This window comes from Perissodus microlepis, chromosome 23 (assembly GCF_051167445.1).
Source record: "Perissodus microlepis isolate ML-2025 ecotype Zambia chromosome 23, ASM5116744v1, whole genome shotgun sequence".
Classification (NCBI taxonomy): Eukaryota; Metazoa; Chordata; class Actinopteri; order Cichliformes; family Cichlidae; genus Perissodus; species Perissodus microlepis.
The window spans coordinates 5003472-5026452 of record NC_140482.1 but is presented as its reverse complement, the minus strand read 5'-3'; the positions used below and the strand labels follow the sequence as shown (position 1 = coordinate 5026452).

The window sequence follows — 22981 nt, the reverse complement described above, 5'->3', positions numbered from 1 at the left end:
ATGGTGGAGGGGGGAACACTATGCAATATATTCAGTTTTAGCATTTATATTCACTGTTAACTGTAACTATGCTCAAAGTGCTAATGCTATGCTATTATAATAAACAACACTGTCATATGCAAAACTATGGTGGCACTTAGGGTGGCAAGAGATCATTTTAGGGTGGCACTTGCCACCCCATGCCACCCTTCTAGATCCGCCCCTGTGTATCAGGCACGCATGGCGAGCTGTGGGTGTATGGTGGTATTGTACCAGGACAGGATTTCACCATATTACCCCCTCACCCCTTCCTATATACACCCCAAAAACCTACCCCGTGCAACAGTTGACTGGGAGAATTGGTCAGTTATACAAGTATTCTGACACCACCAAGGAAGGTGTGCACGCCACTCGGTCATGTTACAGCCACCAGAGCTGGACACAGAGCTGGCCGCTCTGAGTTAATTAATGTTAAACTAGCTCGTGTTAAACTGGTGGAAGGTTCCTCACTGAAATGTCTGTCACCTAAAGTTAAGAATAAACTGGCAGCATTTAGGTTTTTCTCCTCTTCCTCTTTTTTCTTCTTTCTTTCTGCTTTTCAATTTTCATTCTTGTTCCTAGCTGCCGTTAACTTAAACAGAACTATGAATGCCACTTGAACTGTAAGAGGCACGAGTGGGGTCCTTTTAGGGAGGCCAGGTCTCTGCTGTCAGAGACCTACTGGCACTAGTCTGGGCCCCAAGCAACTGTCTGGTGGTTGACCACAATCCACTGTCTCTCTCACACACACAGACACACACTCACAGACTCTCTCTTCTCTGTCATGCTGTCACGCATTTCCTGCACTCACATACAGTGGTAAGTGTCAGTGGTGAGAGAGGACCGGTCTTACCTCCAGAGAAAACACGTGGAAATCAAGGGACAAGGAAAAAAGTGGAAGGAAAATGGAAAACTATGTCACTGCACTCACTTTTGGGATTTTCATGCTCAGTAAGAGACACTTCTTTGCTTGGTGGCTAATTAACTCTGCTGGTGCCCTTTTATTTAAAAAAAAGGAAGAAAAGAAAAAGTGATGTATTTTGAAAATATTTTTATGTTGTGTTTATAGTCAACAGGATTTAGGAAGATGTTTTATAAAAAATAAGTGATATCTTTTGCAACTATCATTATCACTGTGCATTATTTACCTGCTCTGTCTTATACATCTTTATCAGTTCATTTTGCTATTGTAGCTAAACAAGTGCTAAACAGTTTAAGTACTCGCAGTCATTTTTGGTAAATAACTGCAACAGTGTTGGGCAGGAGATCGTTTGACAAAAAATAGTGCATTTAACATTCAACTGATTTGTAACTTTTCAACTGCCTGTGCTAATGCTGTGAATCTGAATGGAAGAAGTTTGTGAGTGTCACAGACTAAAGAAATGCTTTTTAAAAAAAGGTGATTTTTGAGTGAAACAGAGGTTTTGGTTGGTATGTTGGATTAAGCCGAATTGAAAAGTCAATCAAAGAGATTGAAAATAAATGTCTCTCAGTCTCTGTCCTGTTCAGCCTCTCATTAGCCCGAGTGAACTGTACTACCACTAAGACCAGTTAGCCAACATGAGTTGACATGGTCCCATTAACCTCATGAGAAGTGATGGCCCGGCCATAAAGATGAGCTGTATTATTATGATCAGGCTCGGCCAGATCCCTGGTTTCCCTGGTTTTCTCCACAGGGACAAACCAGGACCTGTTCACTGGCATACCTGAATATATGCCCTATAGGAACTGTCCCATTACACATCACATTAGTACTCTGGGAGAGGAGGAAGCCTCTTTAATGTACTTCCCCTTTTACTGTGACCACCAGACTTTCATTTTCCTATCCTGTAACGAGCCATAAAGCATCTGCATTTTTTTCCTTTTTAACGGTTTCTGTTTTGATATTTTTGAGTGCACCACCAAAATGTTTTAGTGGTTTTATTTCTTTAAAAAAAAAAAGGTGCTGCAATTTTGGGATTTGTGTTTGTTCGTTGTTGCAAATCCATCAATTACAAACAAGTGGACACTTAAAACATCTGTTGAAGGTGAAGTTCAGAAACCCCGAGTGGACTGTTGGAGCTGCATCTGAGTTCTTTGACCTGGTATTGCAAATGTGTGAATTTTCTTCACTTTCAAATTTTGTTTTAAAATACTTTGAATTAAATCGGAAAGATGTTGGTGGTTGGTCACATGATAGTAACTTGCATTAGTTGCATTTTCTTGAGACTTTCTTGAGACCAACATGTCAACTATCCATCCCTAATGTGAAGATAAAGACAGCTTAAACTGTAGACTACTGCTGACAGACAGTGAAGTGAAACATAATGTGGCTTTTATGAAGTTTTGTCACTTATGAAACAGAAAACATTCAGCAGGCTGACTCATACATGCACACCGTGCTTTTTCTTGACGTTGTGGCCAGATTTCTGGTTTACGTTTAAAAATAGAAGATTTCTTCTTGCTCTGTAAAAATGCTTCCTCGTTTGTAGACCTCTGCTGACTGCTAAAGCTTAATAATTTCTAATATTAATAATAATAATAAAACGTTTTATTTGAGGGCACCTTTCTAAAACCCAAGGTCACACACAAAGAGAAAAAGACATCAATAAAACATCAGATTAAAATTGATTCTAATAAATTAAAATATAAAAAACAGCAAAATACAACCACAAACAACAAATAATTTTAAAAAACAACAAAAAAAAAACAAGATTTGACAGCAAGTAAAATCTGTATTAAAATAAGTTTGCAATTTCTGAAACCTGTTACGTAAAGTCTGTAGATGTAAGAGTATTTTTTATTCTGGGGAAACCTGGATGAGTACACTCCATCTGAGGTCTCCTACATCAAGCACTCCACGAACACCATCGCCACTGACAAATGCATCTGGGTATCTGCCAAACTAAAAACCCGGGCTGACGAGGAGATTTGCCTGCACAGGATGACCCCAGAAAGTCATCAGCACAGTGCTCTCCTCTTCTTAGAGGAGCTCTACAGGTCTCACTGCCACAGTAAAGCCCGCAGCATCCTGGAGGACGCATTTCACCCAGCACCTCACCTGTTTCAAGTGTTACCTCAGCAAGGTGGCATATGAGACAAAGGCCTGTTTATTTCACCTTCAGTGATGTCGCATTTCTAAGGAAAGTGCCAGTGCCAAAACAGCTATTTCTGCTATTGAGCCTTGTTTGGTGTCTCTTTTGTTGTGGAAAAATGTGGAAGAACCACACACAGCCACAACAGCCTGGCTGCTCCTCCTCATGCTGGTCTGGATGCCAGGTGTGGTCACACACTGACCAAGCTTGGCTTCCTGTTCTTCAGCCAGGATTTGTTGCAAATCAGCCAGTGTGGCTTTCAGTACACCTGACTGTCCATGATTAAAACATTGAACATCAGTGTCATTGTCAAACATATCATTACCTTATTCAAGCTGCTACAGGCCCAGCAAACTCCAATATGACCTCAATAGTCTGTTGTACTGAGGGGCAAATGTATATAAATACAGCGTATTCTTCATGTAAATTCTATTTTTGCTTCATATATAGAAGGATTTTCTTTCATCTTAGAGGTTTCAGAGTCCAACTCAGCTTCCACACCTATTTTTTTCTGTTATAGACTTTTAATCTTTTAAAATGTTTTCTCTGTCCTTCAAGGTGGGTGCTCGGCCCGTGTGGTGACGGTGCCTCCTGGTCCATTAATCCGGGTGGAGGGCCAGCCAGTCTCCATCAGATGTGATGTCAAAGAATACACAGGACCTAGTGAGCAGGTCATTTCCCCAAACACACACACACACACACACACACACACACACACACACACACACACACACACACACACACACACACACACACACACACACATTATTTTAGTTTCTTCCTCAAACTGTTGAACATTGTCTACATTGTCGAACATGCCTCAAAAATGAACTAATAGTGGATTTGTTGTGAGCTTATTTTCAGTTATATCAAGAATGTCATGTGTGAGACTTTGGTCCCTCACATAAATTTTTATTATTTTTATTATTATTGTTTTGTTTTTTTTAGAAAACATATGCTCCTCTGCTTCAAGTTTGAATGTTGTTAAAAGTTTGTCCTAATATAACATTCACATCGTCTTTGTTCCTCTCTTTTCCTGCAGGATTTTGAATGGAATATGTTAAAGGATGCTAAAGGGCAGAAGACAAAGATAATCTCCTCTTTCGACTCTCGCTACTCCGACCAGACTTACAGCAAGCGCGTGGCATCCGGCAACATATCGATGGTGCGTTTCCAAGACAATGAGGTGGAGCTGAAGATTGCTGAGGTGAAGTTGACGGATGCTGGCTTCTACGAGTGTCAAACACCGAGCACCGACTACGTCATCAGTGGAAATTATATGGCTCAGGTCCAACTCACTGGTATGAAAGCGTGTGTATATTTAACCATTCTGACCTATTAATAAAGAGGTTTAAATCCTGAACAAATGTTAAATTTAACAAATGTCTGATCAAAAAAATAAAAACCTTTAAATCCAGGCACTCATACAGTACATATCTAAGCATACTAGCTGTCTTTGGAAACCATAAATTATTTCTATTTGCACATAATAATAAAAAACAAAAAATGTTACTGTAAAGTATCTTATACCAATATTATTTGAAGAACTGACGGGGTTTTTTGAGCCATAGTACTAACCTCTGCTGTGCAATGATGTACTTTACCTTGTAACACTCAAACCTTGTAAAATCAAGTTAAAACTGAGGAGATAGCTTCCAGTTTATACACAGTATAAAAGCATTGTCAAGCGTTTGAGCTGTCCCTATAGAAACTGACTTAATGCTCACAAAGGGGGTTTCCCCTCAGCCTCAACTGGTGGCAGCAGATGGCTGCCACTCCCTGAGCCTGGTTCTACCCGAAGTTTCCTCCTATTAAGAGAGTTTTTGCTTCCCATCATTGCTATTCATAAGGGATCATCTGTTAGAGCCCTTATACTGCCGGTTCTTTACTTTGCATTATAAAGCAAATGTTGTTGTGATTTAGCACAAATGGTGCAGGTATCTTGTTGCATAATCCACCAGAACTAATACAAAGCAATATCCACGTGCACTCCAGTGAAATGGCCCGATAAGGTCCAGGCCCATGTGCTCAAATGGGACATCCATTAATGGTAAAGGGCACAAAAGCCCTTTTTGTATGACTGGCTGGTTAACCAGCTGACTCTCTGGGCAGGGCAAGCGCTATTGGTGCACATCTGCCCGGCCAATAAAATTGAGCCATTATTCAATCTAGAGTTTTGTCATACCCAATGTGACCGGCCATTGGGTTGTAATGAACCACCTGGAAAATCATTTCCCAGCGGCTTCAAGGCACCAACAACTGGATGTGTTCCTCCTCTGTGCGAGTGTCTCATCTCACTCGATGCAATCTGTCCCTAATCAATACAAAATGCAGAAATGTCAGCGCTGCTTCGGGGTGCACCATCTGACCATCAATTCTTCTCACCTGGTCGAAGGCTGAGTGTAGAGTGTCAACACAAGACAGCTCCAGTAGAAAATATTCTGTGGAGTGATTCCAGGGCTTTCTCCTTCTCCTTCCCAGAGCCGATGTCGGATGACCCCGTATCACCGCTTAGTGCAGGGCAGACCCCGCATGTCCCTAACGGCCGTCAATGCACCCGGACACACTGCCCTATTAATCTACTGAACCCGGGCCAATCTGGCGTGCGTCAGGCGTGAACTAACCGCAGTCTTCAGTCTATGCATTTCCCCCTTATATCTAAGGGATATTTGTGAATGTCCCCATGCACACACTTCACTGTCACCCACTCTGCCTCCAGCAATGCCCCTGTGCGAACCAGGGTTTGGTGGACCAGGGTCTGCATACAGCCCGAATCTACCAGAGCCTGGTTTGTACCCCGTTGCCACCTTACCGGTACTTGGCACGTCTTTCCTGAACCGGGGGAGGGCTGCCCCCAGTATGTTGGGTGTGGTGTCCGTAGCGGCCATGATCTGAAGAAAACCAAGAGGAGAAGGGGTTAGTGGGTGTGAACTGCCTCTGCTCTGCAGTCCCGGGGCAGACAGGTGGTGGCAGGCCTGGGGGCCTCCTTTGTGGGGCCGGGACTGGTCCAGAAAGGACGTCTGCCACCTGGGCTTCATCCGACAACAGCGGGAGCAGCCAGAAAACCTATTCCTCAGCCGGCCACCAGGATGGCTCCACCATTGCCTGGAACGCCTCCAGGAAGGCTTTTTTGAAACACAAAATTAAAAAATGATATCCTAAAGTTGTGGATGTTAGACTTCAGAGGGTCCTTCACAAGGCCCCTTGGGAAAATTGATTGCCCAACCCTGCTGTAGAGGCTATCTTGGCACATGCTACTTTATAAAGTCAATATTTTTACTACTAGTTTTTTTTTCTTTTTATAACATTGTTTGTGTGTGAAAATGTTTTTTTGTTTTGTTTTCCCGTCAGTCATTCCTAACACGCTCAAGGTGTCCCCTAAGACCCCGCCCCCTGTCATCGTTGAGGGAAGTGACCTAACTCTCTCCTGCAACGTCACCCGGGAGCTCATCCACCCCACCTACCTGTCTGTCACCTGGTCGGTGAAGAAGGGGACGACGTCAGAGGAGATTTTGACGTTTGGTCCTCAGGGGGATGTGGTCACGGGGGCCAGGTTTGCCCGGCGTTATGCAGACGGAGGCATCCGATTGGTCCCTGGCAGGAATGGAGTGTTTGAACTGGTGATTTCCAGAATGACGACGTCCAATGAAGGGAATTATGAATGCAATGGGACGGAGTGGACGCACGAAAGTGGAGGAAATTGGATAAAAATCGTGGAGAGTAACAAAGAGATGGGAACCGTTGCAGTTACTCCTACAAGTAAGAGGACACATGTATGAAGCACTGGTTACACCATTAAAGGCACCATTGTTGCTTTTCTGTTTGAATTACATTTTTCAGACCAATTCTACCAAATTATATGAATACTGGTAATATTACAATTACTATATATTGGAAATAAGCTTCATCACAATTATACATGACCTGCTTGAATGAATTAAGATAATGTTGGGGGGGGGGGGGGGGGTTTCGCCTGTCCCGTTTGGCTCTTTTGCCATCAGAATTATTGTCTAAAGGCAAAGAAAGTTGCCCAACGGATTTACTTTACCAAATGGACCATCCCAGCCTTGCCGTATTGGTCTATTTGATTCACCTTTGCTTTTATTGTTTATTTTATTTTCAGTTGCTGAACATGGGACAGACGTGACTGGGGAAAAGAAACGGGAGAAAGAAAGAGGTAAAGAAAAAGAGCGGGGAAGAGGGACGGTGACAAAGGGCAAAAACCAAAAACCAACAAAACAAACAGACAAAACATACATATATCAATCACCTGGATCACCTGTTGAGAAAGAAAAAAGAGAAAACAAGCAAAGAAAAAGAGAGCAATATAATAAACAACATAATCTCGATGATCTATGTGAATATAACAGCAAATACTAAATATTAAATATTATTGTGCAGCACGTAAAATTGACAGCGCAGCGTGTGCTTTGAGGTAGCAGCCAAAAAGGGTGTAGTTTGTTTGTGTGAGCACCCGTGTGTACACCTGTATTTAAAAGGTTCCTTCATGTAATGATCTGCTAGAGCAGGGGTGGGCAACTCCAGGCCTCGAGGGCCGGTGTCCTGCAGGCTTTAGATGTGTCCTTGATCCAACTCAGCTGATTCAAATGGCTAAATGACCTTCTCAACATGTCTTATAGTTCTCCAGAGGCCTGGTAATGAACTAATCATTTGATTCAGGTGTGTTGACCCAGGGTGAGATCTAAGGACACCGGCCCTCGAGGCCTGGAATTGCCCACCCCTGTGCTAGAGGGTGTAGTGAGCCATAGCCCCGTCCTCCTGGACATCCAGAATTATGATAATGTTAGTGATACTTTGATGAGTCTAGCACTAAGAAAATACTAGAACCTCTGTATTGCCAAGAAATCAAACAGTCAAATCAGCCTGAGTTCTACTTTTGGTATTGTGCCCATAAGCAAATGTTAGGGAGGATATTAAACCGCTCTTCTGGCAGAATTGGTAGAATTAATTTAAACTGCTTGGTTTCCAGGCACAAACCTGGCTTTAAAGTGTAGGCCACAAATTTTCAATATGGTTGCAGTCTGAGCCAATCCAGTCTATGAAGCTGTTGTCCAAATCAAGGCAGTGAGCAGAGAGCAACTGAGAGACCTGCTGCAGAAGGGGCGGAGCTTTCATAGCTCACTGGGCCCAGGTGTTGCTCATGCAGTCTATTACTTCAATCAGCTCCTGCAGAGCAAAGCAAAGCACAAACCACACACAGATATTTATCTCCTACTTCCATGTTTTGTTTTGTGTCATTACTGGCTTCAGAGGCTCTTTAGCATAATCTTAACAAGTTCGAAGGACCTAGCTCGAGTATTTTTTCAGGTAAACAAAAAAAAAAGATTAAAAAAAGTGTTTCGAAACACTTCAGTCTTTATTTTTTGTATGACACTTGGACCTGGAATTTTGCATTTTTGTTGTGTTTATTGTTTCTTTTCCCTGCAATTTAAGATGGTCACAAGGTCAGTCATGCCCCAGACCCAATTAATTTATTTCAGCAGTAATAATATACAGCAGGAAAAAGTAATATCTACACCAGTCTCCTTTTAACATTTCTTCAGATTTTGCTCATGTTTGCGCTTTGTTTAACCATTGACTCTGACCTCCACAGAGCCTGTAATCTTACATGACTCCACGCCGTGTTACATCGTGAGCAGCTTCCTCAGCCTTTATTGTCTCATCATCACCAGTATGTTCATCAGAGAGGAGGTGGGTCCTGTTTCTCCTTTAGTGCTGAAAGGATTCTGAGTGAATTCTGGTATTTAAAGGAGGAGAGACAGTCAGACTGAGTGTTATTGATCACTTCCAAACCTACGCAACATTTTACCACATATTTATTTAACTTCCTCTTATCATAAATGTAATGCAGCACCAATGGGGGCCGGTGGGGCAGCCCCCATAATTTGTTGTCCCCCATTAGTCTGACAAGACTATGTTGGTAATAAATCTAATAAACTTGAGCACAATAAAGAGGAAGACTCCCTACAATGAGTTGAAGCATGAACTTGTTATTTATGTTATTTTTCTCTCTCTTTTGCCATATTTTTCTAGTAACCTGTATCTGACAGCATATTAAAGCTGTAAATTCTGTTGGTGTGCCACCCCAATATTTTTAATGGTTGATTCAGGTTTTGCTTGTTTTTAGCATTGAGTTGTCTCTGAATCGGGACTTTTAGCTTTGACTTGTTCAGTGTGGTTTTATTTTTAATCCTATGAGCTGACTTGACTTGAAACTTGCATTGACAGAGAGATGTTGTTGGTCACAGTAACACTCCAGTAAACAGCAGACTGTTTTTGACGAAACATATTTTACATTTTTCTGTAGTTCTTCAGCACCAAAGTAAAGACAAACCAGGACGTCAACAATGTAAGTCACAATGAAACCCAAGCAGTAATCTGTGTGTTTGCTGTAGCTTGTTTGTTACTGCCTGTGCTCACAGATCTTCGGAGTAAATATGTGTACTCTACAGCTAATCTGTAAGTAACTGTTAATGAGGATAATGATGTAGACTGAAATGTGTTCTTGTGTTCAGGAACTGGAAGGTCTGGATACTGGTAATTTGCCCTGCAGACAAGACCATGAGACCCCAAAGGAAGAAGAGTAGGTTTGCTGTTCTTGTACAACCTAATGTGATTGAAGTATTGAAGTAACAGGATGAAATATCACAACAAAATTCTTAATTATGTGTCTTTGTTGCTCTGGTTTTTTTTTTATTCCAAAGAAGTGAGCTTTATGTTTCAGTACTGCCTTTATTGTGCATTACCATCCTGCAGCAGCATTTCAATGAGATTTTTCTGGTTCTCATATGTTTCTTTTGTTAAATTTAAACGGTCTGAAATGTTTAATTTTTAAGATGTTATCATTAGTTCTGGACACAGTAACAGTGTTTTTTAATTATACCTGAACACACTTTTAATCACTTGTGAGCTTGCACATCAATAATTTATCAGCGACGTGGGTGTTTAGTTTTTCATTACCAAATTGTAGGAATGAATTTGACTTGTAGAATTCAGCTGAGAGGGGCTGACTTTGACTTTGTTGAGGGGGCCTAAGGGTCATCTGCAGTGCAGACACGCAGCCCCAACAAAGAATCTGCAGTTTTATCTGTGTTTTTAATATTTAATATCCAAAACTTGTCCAATTTGAGAAACATCTTTCAAATCTGTGTGAAATTTCTTAAAGCTGCAGAGGAGCAAGATTTAGTAAATGAACACAGCCAGCCATGTGAATAAATTTGATGACTTTATGGAACTTTTGGAGGCAAAATAACAAACATAAACAAATTTTGAAATGCTATACGCATTTTATAAATGTAAGTAAAAATAAGGACATTAGCAATGATTAAAAACTCTTTAAACAGTTTAAAAGTTGTTTCTTTTACTATTTTTTCTTACATTTTATTTAATTAATTTTTTAATGATTAATTTATTTCATATTCAACATTTTGAGCATGAATTCTTTGCAGCTTTTAACATTTTGAAAACGAATGCTGAAGCTTTAAGTTTTTATATTGTCTGTCTTGTGTTTTATAATTTGTTTGTTTACACTTCTCAAAGTTCTTTGACCTGTCATGTTAGATGGTGCTTTAATCCAAGTTAATTTGTTCCTGTATGAATGTTTGCTTCATTATTATTATTATCTGTAAAACTGAGTCTTTGTTGTTGTTTTGTTTTGTTTCCGGATATGAAATCTGTGATTAAAAAACTCAGTAAAACTTGGTTTGAAGTTTTGCAGATCAGCAAACAGAAGCAGATTTTGGACATTTCTGCCACCTAATGAATTTAAGGTGAAATACATCAGGGGGGAAAAGCTACTCAATTTTATCTTGAGATAAGGAATTATATGGAGGGTAGATATGAATATGGGAATCATAATTGCTTGATTAAGTGATTTAAAGGAATATCTGCATCTACCTTTGAATGAATTTCTTTTATTTCTTTTATTTAAAGACCATTAAAGGTTATCTTTAGAATGAAATAAAGATTCTTTTTTAAGGTGTGAAATTATTTAAAAACTGTTACGGAAAATAAAAAACCACAGTTAAAGTAATTAAAGATTAAAGGATTTATCACAATTATTATATTCTATCTGTGAGATTAAATACACATATTAATAATAATAATAATAATAATGGATTGCATTTATATAGCCCTCAAAGCACTTTACAATACACTTTTCATTCACTCTCACATTCATACACTGGTGGAGGCAGCTACAGTTGTAGCCACAGCTTCCCTGGGGCAGACTGACAGAGGCGAGGCTGCCATATCGCGCCATCGGCCCCTCTGGCCATCATCAGTAGGCGGTAGGTGAAGTGTCTTGGCCAAAGACACAACAACCGAAACTGTCCGAGCCGGGGCTCGAACCGGCAACCTTCCAATTACAAGACAAACACCCAACTCTTGATCGATATTACGATATTAGTGAATGTTTTTGTTTGTTTCTCAATTTGGGGGGTTGGATATTCAGTATTTGTAAAAATGTGTTACTGACATGTAAAACTGCTTAAACCGTGAAGAAGAACAAAATGTGTCTGTAGCGAGTGCTAATGTTAAACAAATAAATACACAGAACAGAAAGCTTCAAAAACAAAGTGGACTTGTCTTTAAAACTGGAAACATTTTGCAGTAGTGGATTTGTGTCAACCATTCAGCAACTTCACTGTCAAGTGTGTGTGTGTGTGTGAGAGAGAGAGAGAGAGGTTTTTCATGTAGGTATTACTTAGATCTATTGTAGCCCATCTCCTTGAAGCAGGTACACCACGTACATCAGCAAAAAAACAAAACCGGGTGCCGCCCCTTTCAAAGAACAGGAAACTGAGGCTACAGTTTACACAGAAGGTCCATCCTGGTACTAGGAAGGTGTAGTTTAATAGAAAAAATCTGTTACAGGAAATTGTTTTGTTTTTTTTGTTTTTTTCCTGTCAGAGCGAGGGAGGGAGGATGATTTAGATTCTTCTGTAGCTCATAATCAACAGCTAATCATTTATTCTTTTATTTTGTTCAAGGAATAAAGGAATAAACCATTAATTACCGTTAATAAACTTTTTTTTTAATGACACAACATTTAAGACGGTCGGACCAAGTTTAACTGCACATTTAAATCTCTGAGATATTTCATCTAAGAAAAAGAAGTGCAGTTTTAAAAGTACGTCTTACTTTTTTCCACATGCAAGAAATGTTGTTGCAATAAATGAAAGAAAAAGTGTCAGCAGGACTGTTTGGGGGCTTAGATTGTATAAAATAAATACAATTAAATATTTCTTAAATATTTAGATGTTTCAATGTTCACAGTGGAGGGATATATTAGCAGGAAAACCTGTAAAATGAAAAAATATGGTTAAAAGTCCAAAATTTCTGCCCTCCTTCACATTTTCAAAAGCAATCCAGTAGGCCAGATTGGAGTCTTTGCCAGGCCAATTCTGGCCCGTGGGCCTAATGTTTGACACCCCTGCATTAACCCCTACATTTAGGAGATACTCTTTTATTCTTTGGGGTCTATTTGGCTGGAAGGATTTAGCTACACTTCCCAAAATGTTCCCTGGAGAAGGAAAACTCGCTGCGAATCAATAAGAAAAGAGGTTTCTTAGACCTGATGAAACATCTCCATCCTGATTCCTGAAGAGATTATTCTGTTTTAAGGCAATATTACCTCCATCCAGTGTACATGATAGTGATGGGAAATTATATGCTGTGGCTTTATTGAGGGACTTGCATGCAGAAGTAGTGCTGTCCAGGATTTGATACAATATCTTAATGCATTCCTCTGGTAATACTTCTTGTGGGCAAGGATACATGCATGTGAGTGGATGCAGGGGACACGTTGTTACTCTTCCAATGAAAAGCAAAAAAAAAAGTCAGCTAGATGCAGCATGCATGAAGGCAGCTAGCTGGTAGAAATCCATGTAAACAATCCTGGATCAAAAACAATGTGCAGTGTTGGAGAAGACTTACACATGACATTTGTTAGTATGTACACACTGAGCTTTGGTGTGTAACAGAATGTAAGCAGAAAAAAAAACAGAATATATTTGAAGTTCTGTAATACTCTGTAAGACCAAACGAGTGCACAGTGGATCAGCTTCTGTGTACACAGCCTGCCTCGCACGCTGAAGACACTGTTCAAAGTGAAAAATAACAGAAAAACAAGAGAGACTTTGTTCCAGTGAGATCAGCTGTCACGTCTATGAGTTCTCATGCCACACTTGAATTTGACCTCTTTGTGCAGGTGGCATGGTGCTCGGCTGGTTTGCACCGTCGCCTCACAGCAAGAAGATCCTGGGTTTGAATCCATGAGCCAGCTGGAGCCTTTCCGTCTCCCTGCACCTGGGTGGCCTCTATACAGATACAAACACATGTATCAGTTGGTGATTCAAAGCTGTGTGAATGTGGGCGTGACTGGCTGTCTTTCACTCTGTGTTAGCCCTGTGATAGGTAAGAGGAACAGTGTACCCTCTCCCCCACCCTGTAAAGTGTCCACACTGCATTCTTAAGACAATATCTACCCACAGACATGCAAGTGTCCACCATAACCAGCTCTGAGGCAAGTCATGTGGCAGTGGGTGTGTACAGGAGTGTGTTTCAGTGAAATACGCACACATTCTTTCACAGGGAAACACACATAACAGTAAGGGTACTGGCTGTGATGTCACGGGTGGTCATTAACTGAATTGATCTGGTACCTGATAATATCCTAGCAGGGTAAAACTTTCACCTTCAGATCATCTACAGTCCCTGGATTTGGTTATATTTTCCAGTTATGTTTCCCTGTTTTCGTCTCTCTTTATGTGTTTCTATCAGTGTTCCTCCCCGTGACCAGAAGGTGGTGTTCTAGCTCCATATTTTCTGAATAAGTGACTTCATACGGTCTAAAACGAATCATAACTGAGGTTGCTGGTTGGAATAACTGTCAGTGAAACCAGAGGTGATGCCAAGACTCCATGACCTAGTTAATAACTGATAGAGCAGTGGTGCAATAACATAAACCTGCGTGTGTCCTGCGTGTATGTGTCAGATTGAACAGATGTTGTGCGACAACAGAGTCTCCGGTGTTGGACCACATACAGTAGCAGGCTGCACACGCACACTTTAAAATTAGAAAGCACCAACGCAGATGACCTACGAAGTCTTAACCCTTGACCCCAAGGTTGCAAAACCAAAGTCCTCACCTCCTCTTGGCCCCTTGCTTCTTTCTCTGTCTCCTTGCTAGTGGAGAGGCTGACTGAGCTGTGAACTTTGCCCTGCCCAGTGGCTTTGTGTAAGCAGACAGCATGGGCTTGGCCACAGGACTGTAACTGACAACTGGGATGTGTCAGCGCTGGTGAAAGGGCAGGCCGCAGGGAAAATGAAAATGGGAGAAATGTTAGCATGCAAACAAGGCGGCAGGCATATTCGTTTTGGAAGGGAAGTACATAGATTTTTGCGGATTCTTTTAGCCTCCAAATATATGCGGTTTGTGCATGGAACTGACTATAATGACCATATTGCCTATATAATAGTAAAAATAACAATAGATTGCCTTTGGAAGACCTGAGGAATCATGTTAACAGTAGAAGTTTCAGCCCCCACCTTCCTTTTACACTTCTCCTGTGGCCTGTGCCATAAATTCCTAGGTGCCCCCCCCACCCCGACCTTTCTCTGTACTCCTAATTTAGTGTACTGGCCCTTTATCACTGCCGATTTTCAAATGTTTATAGTTATTTTCCAAATAAGCTTTATTATTATTATTATTATTATTATTATTATTATTATTATTATTATTATTATCATTATCATAAAGCATCCTGGGTATCAAAGTATCAATTTCAACACATCATGAAAGCAACATTACTGTAGAGAGAAATCAATCAAATGTATCAATTATTATACACAAGGAGCTGCTGTATTAGCCTGGGCTGGTAGGTCGATATTAAAGGATAATCGCTGGAGATTTAGCTGCTGTAATTGAAGCTCTGTGATGGAGAAATCCATCGTATCATCACTGGACTGTGCCCGACGTGTAACACAGACTGCGATCTTCGCTATTAAAACTTGTGGCACAGCAAGAATGATGTGGGAATCTCTCTCTCCACCTGGGACCTCCCTGTTTCCCTCCACCCCTCCTCCAGACCGTCACCTAACTTCCGGCCACTCTCTCTCTCTCTCTCTCTCTCACCTCTATCAGCCTCACCCCCCTCTCTATGTAGCTCGTCCCAGTTCCCACACACAGAGACACACGTTACACCGGTTCAGTGTAAGTGTCATGTAAACGCTCTCCCCCCGGACCCGGACTTTCGGCTCGCTGGATCAGAAACCGCGGTGTGTGCATCCGTTTTGCGTAGCGGCTCCGCCCGGTGTGCGGTGCGGACTGACTGCACACATCTGAGAGTTTTATTGGATTGCCCGGCAGCGGCGGGAGAGGACTGGTCTTACCCCCAACGCGGGACAAAGAAAGCGGGGGGAAATTAAGGAAAAAGGATAAGAGGGGAATAAGAGACGAGGGAACATGGATAAGTGTCTTTTCGCATTCGCTTTCGGGCTTTTGATGCTCGGTAAGAGACATTTCTTTGCTTGACTATATTGATGGCCAATTAACTCCGATAGATGTCGGCATTCTCTGGTCGCGAGAAGCCAGTGTTGTACTCCGTTTTGAAATCTGACAATTTAATATATTTCGGTTGTCTATCAGCGAACATCCATTTTAAAACATAATTTAAACCATTTTCCGCATATTTAACACCACCTATATAATTCGGCATACAGCCAACCCATCAACTATCACTTATTTGTAATGGATTTGTAACTTTGCAACTGGCTCCCGCTGCTAGTGCTGTGGATTTGGATGGAATAAGTTTGCGAGGGCAGCAAGCTAGCCTCCTTAAAAACTTGAAATTTCAGTGAAACAAAAGTGTCGGTTGGTGTATTGGGTTAAGCCGAATTGAAAAGTCAATCCAAAAGATTGAAAATAAAGGACCGAGTTGTTATCTGAGACGCGGCTGGGTGTGACTGATAGAGTTACGTAAAAATGTATTGTTTTTAAATGAAGCTCGTCACGGTAAAAAATTGCACCTACTTCCTCCATAAAAACATTTTTTTTTTTTTTTTCAGTGTCGACCTTCTCATACAGGTGCGTTAAGCTAACGTTTTGAAGTCATTTCCACCAGTGATAATTTATTTAGTGTGTATTTTTTTAAATAAAATTATGTAAACGTGTTTTAAATACTTTATTCTATTTAACGGTAGAGCTTAGGGGGAAAAAAAGGGACTAATAAGGAAAAAATTCAAGTTTCGGGTGTTCTTCTGTCTCTCAGTCTCTGTCCTGTTCAGCCTCTCATTAGCCTAGCAAACTGTGCTCCCATTAAGACCAATTAGCCAACATGAGTTGACATGGTCCCATTAGCCTGCTGAGAAGTCACGGCCTGGCCATAATGATGAGCTGTATTATTATAATCACATCAGACTGGTCTGAGCCAAAGTGCCAAGCCAGACCAAGCCGGTGTTAGGCTGGTTTTCTCCACAGGGACAAACCAGGGCCTGTTCACTGGCATACCTGGATACTGCAGTTGCCATATGTTTATGAGCATAACCGTGACTGCCACAGGGTTTCTCCAGTGTGTGTGTGTGTGAGAGAGAGAGAGAGAGAGAGAGAGTTGGGGACTTGGCTTAAATTAGTGCAGTGTAAGATGATCAGATGCTGCCAGCGCTCATGCTGTGTGTATTCTGACTCCACACAAGGAGAAAGCGACTATAATATGCAAAATACTTTCAGGCTTCAGGTAACACAACATCACATAACAGACTATTGATCTGTTTCTGGTTGCAGGGCTTAAAGATCACTTGCTGTGTGACCTCAGGTAGTCCCTACAGAGCCTGGTCCCACCTTAGGTTTCCCAAATGTCCCATGTACAGCCACACCCATAAAGAGGAGGAAGCCTCTTAAGTGCAAATCCATCAAAATTAAATCTAGGATAACGGGACAACTGATCCATCTATTAGTGTTTAATTAACAGTCATCGATGAAAGTTTAGAAAGTCTTAACCCTGACACTGGATGAATCCAGCTCCAGTGTTTCATCCTGGAGCTGGGGATGAGTTCCTCAATCTCCTCGATCTTTGCAAACTCAACCTCAAAGAGTTTTATTTTCTTTTTAAGATGATGTATTACTTTAAGAGAGCATTCAGTCAGAGATCACACATTAAAATCAAAGAAGCACTGCATACATCTATGTGCAAAAGAGAGTTGTCACATGTCACAAAACTAAGTAGACCCTTACTGCTTCCCAAAGAATTAGGGAATGTTATGTAGCAGTTAGGTGCTGCTAATCAAGTGAATTTGATTAGCCAAGTATGGCTTGTTTGGAAAAGTTGGTGGGAGAAAGCCTTTTCTCTATAAAAGAACAGAACAGCTTAGGTTTGCAAAGTTTAATCTGAGCGAACTGCAAGACTTCTCAAACATAATACACAGCACGTTTGTTGAAAAGCCAAACACCCCATACCAACTGTCAGCACGATGATTTGGGATTGTTTGCAGCCACGGCCCCGGGCACATTGCAGTCATTGAGTTGCCCATGGATTTCTCTGTATACCAAAGTCTTCTAGACTTAAATTTGAGACCATCAGTCAACAGCAAATGATCCAGAGCACAGCAGCAAATCTTCAACAGAATGGCTGGAAAAGAAAAGAATCAAGGTGTTGCAGTGGCCCAGTTAAACTCCAGACTAACTACACTGAAATGCCATGAGGGACCTTAGAGAGCTGTGCATAAAGAAGTACCCAAAAAACTGCAATGACCTGAAGCAACATTGTAAGAAAACAAAGAAGAAGAAAAAAGACTGTGCCAAACTTTCTCCTTAATGAAAACCAGTACTTTAAGTTATTATTTTCTAAAAGCTACTAATTCATGGGATCTTATTTTGTTCATAGCATAGAGTCCCTTTGAAAAAGCTTTTTCTCATGATTGTATAATGTACCCTAAATGCTGTCAGTTGTTACCGTGCAGTTCTGCCAGATAATTGATCATGTTTTATGTATTTTGTTTTTATCATGCAGAAGATTTTCAGCCCCAGTTTGGTGACCTTTATGCTTATTTAATGACTCTCAGGTCAGGCCAACAGAAATGTTTATGGTGAAGCTCACTGAAAACCAACCAGTTTGTTTTTTATAGTGTTCGTCTATATAAATCATGGGATTTTCTGAAAGCTGTGGTGAATCAGAAGTCTGAAATGAGAAGAACACCTATAATACCAGACAGTATCTATTATAGTACTGCCCAAACTATAGATTTAGATTATCTATCGTACTTATTAATATAGCACGGTTAAATAATCCCATCAAAGCTTTTGCAATCATCTTTTATTGGAAGAAACTGTTGAACCTGATCATGACTCAGGGCCCCCAAACCAGTGCTGTTTGTGGTGACTCATTGCAATGTTTCGACACATAGTCATGAATTACAAGGAAAAAAAGGAAATTAGAGACATGGTGTCACAGTCTGATGCCTTATTTTATATAGGAAGGTTTATTTTCTCTTTTCTTTTTCAGATAAGAAAACTCAGCTGGAAGCAAAAAAATCAAACGAGGTCAAATAAGGGGTACAAGCTTAAATTGTAAAATTGCTGACTCTTGCCACCTGTCTGTTAGCAATAGCATAACTGCCTCTAATGAAGCAGAAATAAAACATCAGCTATAAGACAGAAGAGACAGGTTTCAGGGCTTTTGCTGATAAGACAGTCAGCATCACCTCAACATAACAAGCCAACTGAGCGTCCAGATGGTGATCCAGACGTGCTCGCTCATTCCAACACAGTGACGTAAAAATATCCAGACATCCTTTTTTTTTACAAAATCGTATTTGATTATCAGACCTTGTGGGAATTTTCGGGCTCCGCTGCTTCCAATCTTTTATTTTCACAAGAGACCAAAAGTCACACAGGCTGGAAACTAAGTTTGAACATTTAAACATAAATCTCAACAATGTTTTTCCTCTTGGTGATTAATGGCCCTCATGCTGTTTGACCCTTTTGTGTTAATGTACCTTAAAATTAAAAGGGAAGCAAAGTTTTTGGTTGCATCACGTGATAGTAACTTAGCATTAGCATTAGCTAAGGAAGTAATTTAAATGGCATGTGGAGGAGATCTGCTTGCTGCTGGCTTCGCCTTGGTGGTGCAGAAAACCTCAGTGAGCCTCAGGTGCTCCTTGTAGTGGATGTTCACTGTTAGCATCACATTGTCATTTGAGACCAACCTGTCAACCATGCATGTCTGATGTGAAGATGGAGACAGATTAAACTGTAGACCCCTGTAGACAGACAGTGAACTGGAACAGTAGGTTTCATATGCTTCTTACTTCCATGTTACTTGCAAAGCAGAAAAACCCCCACACTCAGCAGGCTCACACATGCACTCACACCACCAGGCCAACTGCCAAAACATAAGAATTGAACCTCTCACAAATATTGATGGCTCATGCAAGCACAGGGCTTTTTCTTGAAGTACTGTGTTTTTTTCCTGATCCATTTATAGGTTTAAAGATAGAAGACATGACTTTTGCTGTAAAAATCCTCCTTTGCTTGCAGACTTCTCAGTATAGAGGTTTTGGTGATGTGTTGATTGGTATATATAGACCCAAAAAATACCAAATTAAACTTGGGGTTGCTTTTGAAATTACAATATATGTTGCCAAACAACAGTCTGACCAGGTAGGTCCTGATGACAGCTGAAACGTAATAATTTCTGAGACCTGTTCTATGAAGTCTATACAGAACTAATTATTAGATTATTTCCCAAACTGTTTGATGATCTGCATGGTTGTTCTCCTTATTTTTATTAATCTGGCTTCGAACAGAGTGGAAATGCTCTGATCGAAAGGCCATGTCAAGAAAATTCAATGCACAGACACACTTTGCAGTGCAGCTGTTCTCATAGTACAGCTGCTGACAGAACGGATGGTAAAAGCAGTTAATTGGAACCTGACTTCAGTAAACCAGAGTTTAAGAATAAAACGGTATATTAAACAGACACCCATTGCAAACCATAGCCTATTGAATTGCCGTTTCTCATTATCAGTCCAATATGTTTCCTGTACTGTTTAGTCAGCAGGTATAGACACTCCTCGTTGGTTGTCATTGTGTCTTTCTGAATGGAGATAATAGGCTAAGTTCTTCAGATTAAACCAAACAAGAGTCAGATGTTTTAGGTTTTGTTTGATTTGCTTTCCACATCCTGTTCACTTTAGTTTCAGTAGGCGAAAGCGTCAAAACTGCTTGGTTAAGATTAAGAAAAGATCCTGATTATAAATCACGTTTTACAAAGCACACAGAAAGGCTAGCTGTCTCCTTTGTAATTTAGATAGCTTCTGGTTTATCAGTGGTTACAATGGAGGATAACTGAATACTGAGCTTGGTAGTAAGTGAAAGCGGGCGCCTACTGATGATGCCTACAGGACTCATTACAGCTGATAAGGGTGTTTCAGTGCGCTGAACTGAGAGCAACAGGCATTGAAGAACTTTTCCTACATAAGGCCTCATAAATTGTATTTTATTGGTATTTTTAATGGTCCCCATAAATTGATTCTCTGCATCTGGATGAAGCATTTTTAGTGGGAGAAATGTTTCATCAGTCATCAAAGTGACTTCTTCAGTCTGGACTCTTCTGATGAACAGCACTAACTTCCTGGGATGTTCTTACCTGTATGGTACACGATGTTGTTCATGGTGTTTTCAGCATCTGTAGAGAAGAGGAACAACACTCAATAGGATTGTGAGCAGGGGCAGACACTACATGTGATAGCTTCAGTAGACATGAGTGGTGTGAAGGTGGCGAGACATCCTCAGTGACGTATCGCACTTGCTTTATGGTGATTACACTTTACTACCATCAGGACAGAGGCACAGGGCCTCCACCTTTGTGAACATCTCGTGCCCTGAGGTCTTTTATAGCTTGTAGTATAACTCTGAACAAACCAAGTTGAAATATGATAAGATGTGGGTGTTGTGTTTGAGCCATCTTTAATGCCTGTAACTGTGATGTCTGTATTGTTGTCGTATTGGTCGTATTTGTCTTGCACCTGGCACGAGGCAAAAATGGAATTTCCAAAAGGAGAGTCAACATTAAATTGACACTGTAGTACAAATGGACTAATCTGACTGCATGTTCAGTATCAGCTTTCATATCTGGGTGTCACTTACCAAAAACTACTTACTTTACCATATTATTATTTACCCTGCATTGAAGATAATGTGCGGATGAGTTTGGTGTGGCTCATTAAAACAAGCTTGATGATGCCGGCATTAATTGGAGTGTGGACTGCGCCTCACCAACCAGAAAGCACAGTATCGCGTAACTGTACACAGCTCCGTCAGTTCGGCTGTGTTGCTACATGCTCTTACCCAGCTGGAATTCAAGAGTCGAACACTTTGCCGAAGGAGGAATGAAATGCAGATGGTTTGATTTGATACAAGAAGTCTTACAATGTAACCAAACAGCACTAATGATCTGGTACGCAATTGAAGCTAAATTAAAGAGGCGCATATAAGTCTCAGCCTCTCACTGTTGTTTTCTTCCTTCTCTGAAAGCTGCTGGAGGGCTGTCATAACCAGCGGTTGGTGTTCGTGCCAGAGAAAATGATGTGGGTGTGAGCGTGTATAGAAATACATGTGTGTGGAGAGAGTGCAATTCAGGTTTCAGCACCGTCATCGTCAATAACGTCAGCACTTCACTCAAGTTCCAACAAGACCTGTGTCTGTGCCTTGGTCTCTGTTTTGTTTGTCTTTAAAAAGGCAACTTCAATTGGTAAAATCTTTCTTCTTTTTTGTTAATTGGTTGTCAGACTTGTAGCTTGCTCCCTCTTAAACATTTTTCTTGCCGAATTTATGCGAATATGGATTATTCTTCATGTAAATTCTATTTTACTTCACATAAGGGTGAATCTTCTTTCATCTTAGAGGTTTTGGATTCCAACTAAGCCTCCAAATATTATTGTTTCCTGTTATAGACTTTTAATCTTTTAAAATGTTTTCTCTGTCCTTCAAGGTGGGTGCTCGGCCCGTGTGGTGACGGTGCCTCCTGGTCCATTAATCCGGGTGGAGGGCCAGCCAGTCTCCATCAGATGTGATGTCAAAGAATACACAGGACCTAGTGAGCAGGTCATTTCCCCAACACACACACACACACACACACACACACCAGTCTTGAAGCTTTTTCTGACAGATGGGTTACACTTTGAAATGATGCAAATGTCAATTTTCTTCTGCATGAATATAGTTAATGAGCTGTATTTTCTTTTGTTAGTTTTTTTTTTATTAATTAAATGTACTTATCCATCCCCAAAATAACTGAATATTGTAAACTTTTAGGAATTATGGCTCAAAAAAGGGTAAATAATGGATTTGTGGTCGGGCTATTGTTAGCTGAGGATTGATACATAAACTATTGTGCAAAAGTCTTGAGCCTCCCTTCATTTAATCGGTGATAATAGGTGTGGCACTTTACTGAAACGTGGAAACTTGCATAAAAATACAGTATATAAGAAAAACAGAGTTTGAATAATTCTAACAAGCTTTAAAGTCAATACTTGATGTGACATTCTGGTCAATGTTATGTAACATCTTTAAAAAAAAAAATCCTGTTTCCTAAAGTAGTCAGGTACAAGAACTGGACTTCTACCTTGGTTAGCCAGTGTTTCTTTTCAAACACTTTCAGAAAGCCTGGAGAACTATTATTAAAAAATACATGAATATAAAGAAATGAGGGGTGACTCAAGAATTTGTCAGAGTGCTGTATCTGTTTCTTTGAGAAGAATGCCGTAGACGAGACTGACCCAAGGCTATGTTGAGAAATTTAAATAAATATGTCAAATCCAGTGAATATTTGTGCAACCTATTAGTCTTGCTCATGGACACAGCTAAGAAT

General features: G+C 40.6%; 2 protein-coding genes across 3 annotated transcripts in view; both read left to right on the top strand.

Annotated features, from left to right (window-relative positions):
- Positions 1-871: 871 nt before the first annotated feature.
- LOC146360815 (immunoglobulin superfamily member 8-like) lies at positions 872-10961 on the top strand. Its single transcript, XM_084922672.1, has 8 exons — positions 872-969; positions 3651-3763; positions 4135-4393; positions 6444-6851; positions 7216-7269; positions 8707-8804; positions 9421-9462; positions 9629-10961. The coding sequence occupies exons 1-8, from the start codon at positions 924-926 to the stop codon at positions 9698-9700; spliced, it is 1092 nt and encodes a 363-aa protein (XP_084778798.1). The 5' UTR covers positions 872-923; the 3' UTR covers positions 9701-10961.
- Positions 10962-15221: 4260 nt separating this feature from the next.
- Positions 15222-22981, top strand: part of ptgfrnb (prostaglandin F2 receptor inhibitor b) — a 79389-nt gene continuing 71629 nt past the window's right edge. The window contains exons 1-2 of one of the 2 annotated variants that reach the window (XM_084922670.1): positions 15222-15625; positions 22103-22215. In XM_084922670.1, coding sequence (XP_084778796.1) covers positions 15580-15625; positions 22103-22215 — 159 coding nt within the window. In that variant the 5' untranslated portion in view covers positions 15222-15579. The remainder of the gene's footprint in view (positions 15626-22102; positions 22216-22981) is intronic. The other variant, XM_084922671.1, reaches the window with a different exon arrangement.

What these genes read in the sequence shown, in the direction of transcription:
- LOC146360815 (XM_084922672.1), top strand. Translation starts at nt 924, where the DNA reads ATGGAAAACTATGTCACTGCACTCACTTTTGGGATTTTCATGCTCA. An exon ending in GAAACGGGAGAAAGAAAGAG is followed by an intron (nt 7,270 to 8,706) that starts GTAAAGAAAAAG and finishes TGACCTCCACAG; the next exon opens with AGCCTGTAATCTTACATGAC. An exon ending in GTATGTTCATCAGAGAGGAG is followed by an intron (nt 8,805 to 9,420) that starts GTGGGTCCTGTT and finishes ATTTTTCTGTAG; the next exon opens with TTCTTCAGCACCAAAGTAAA.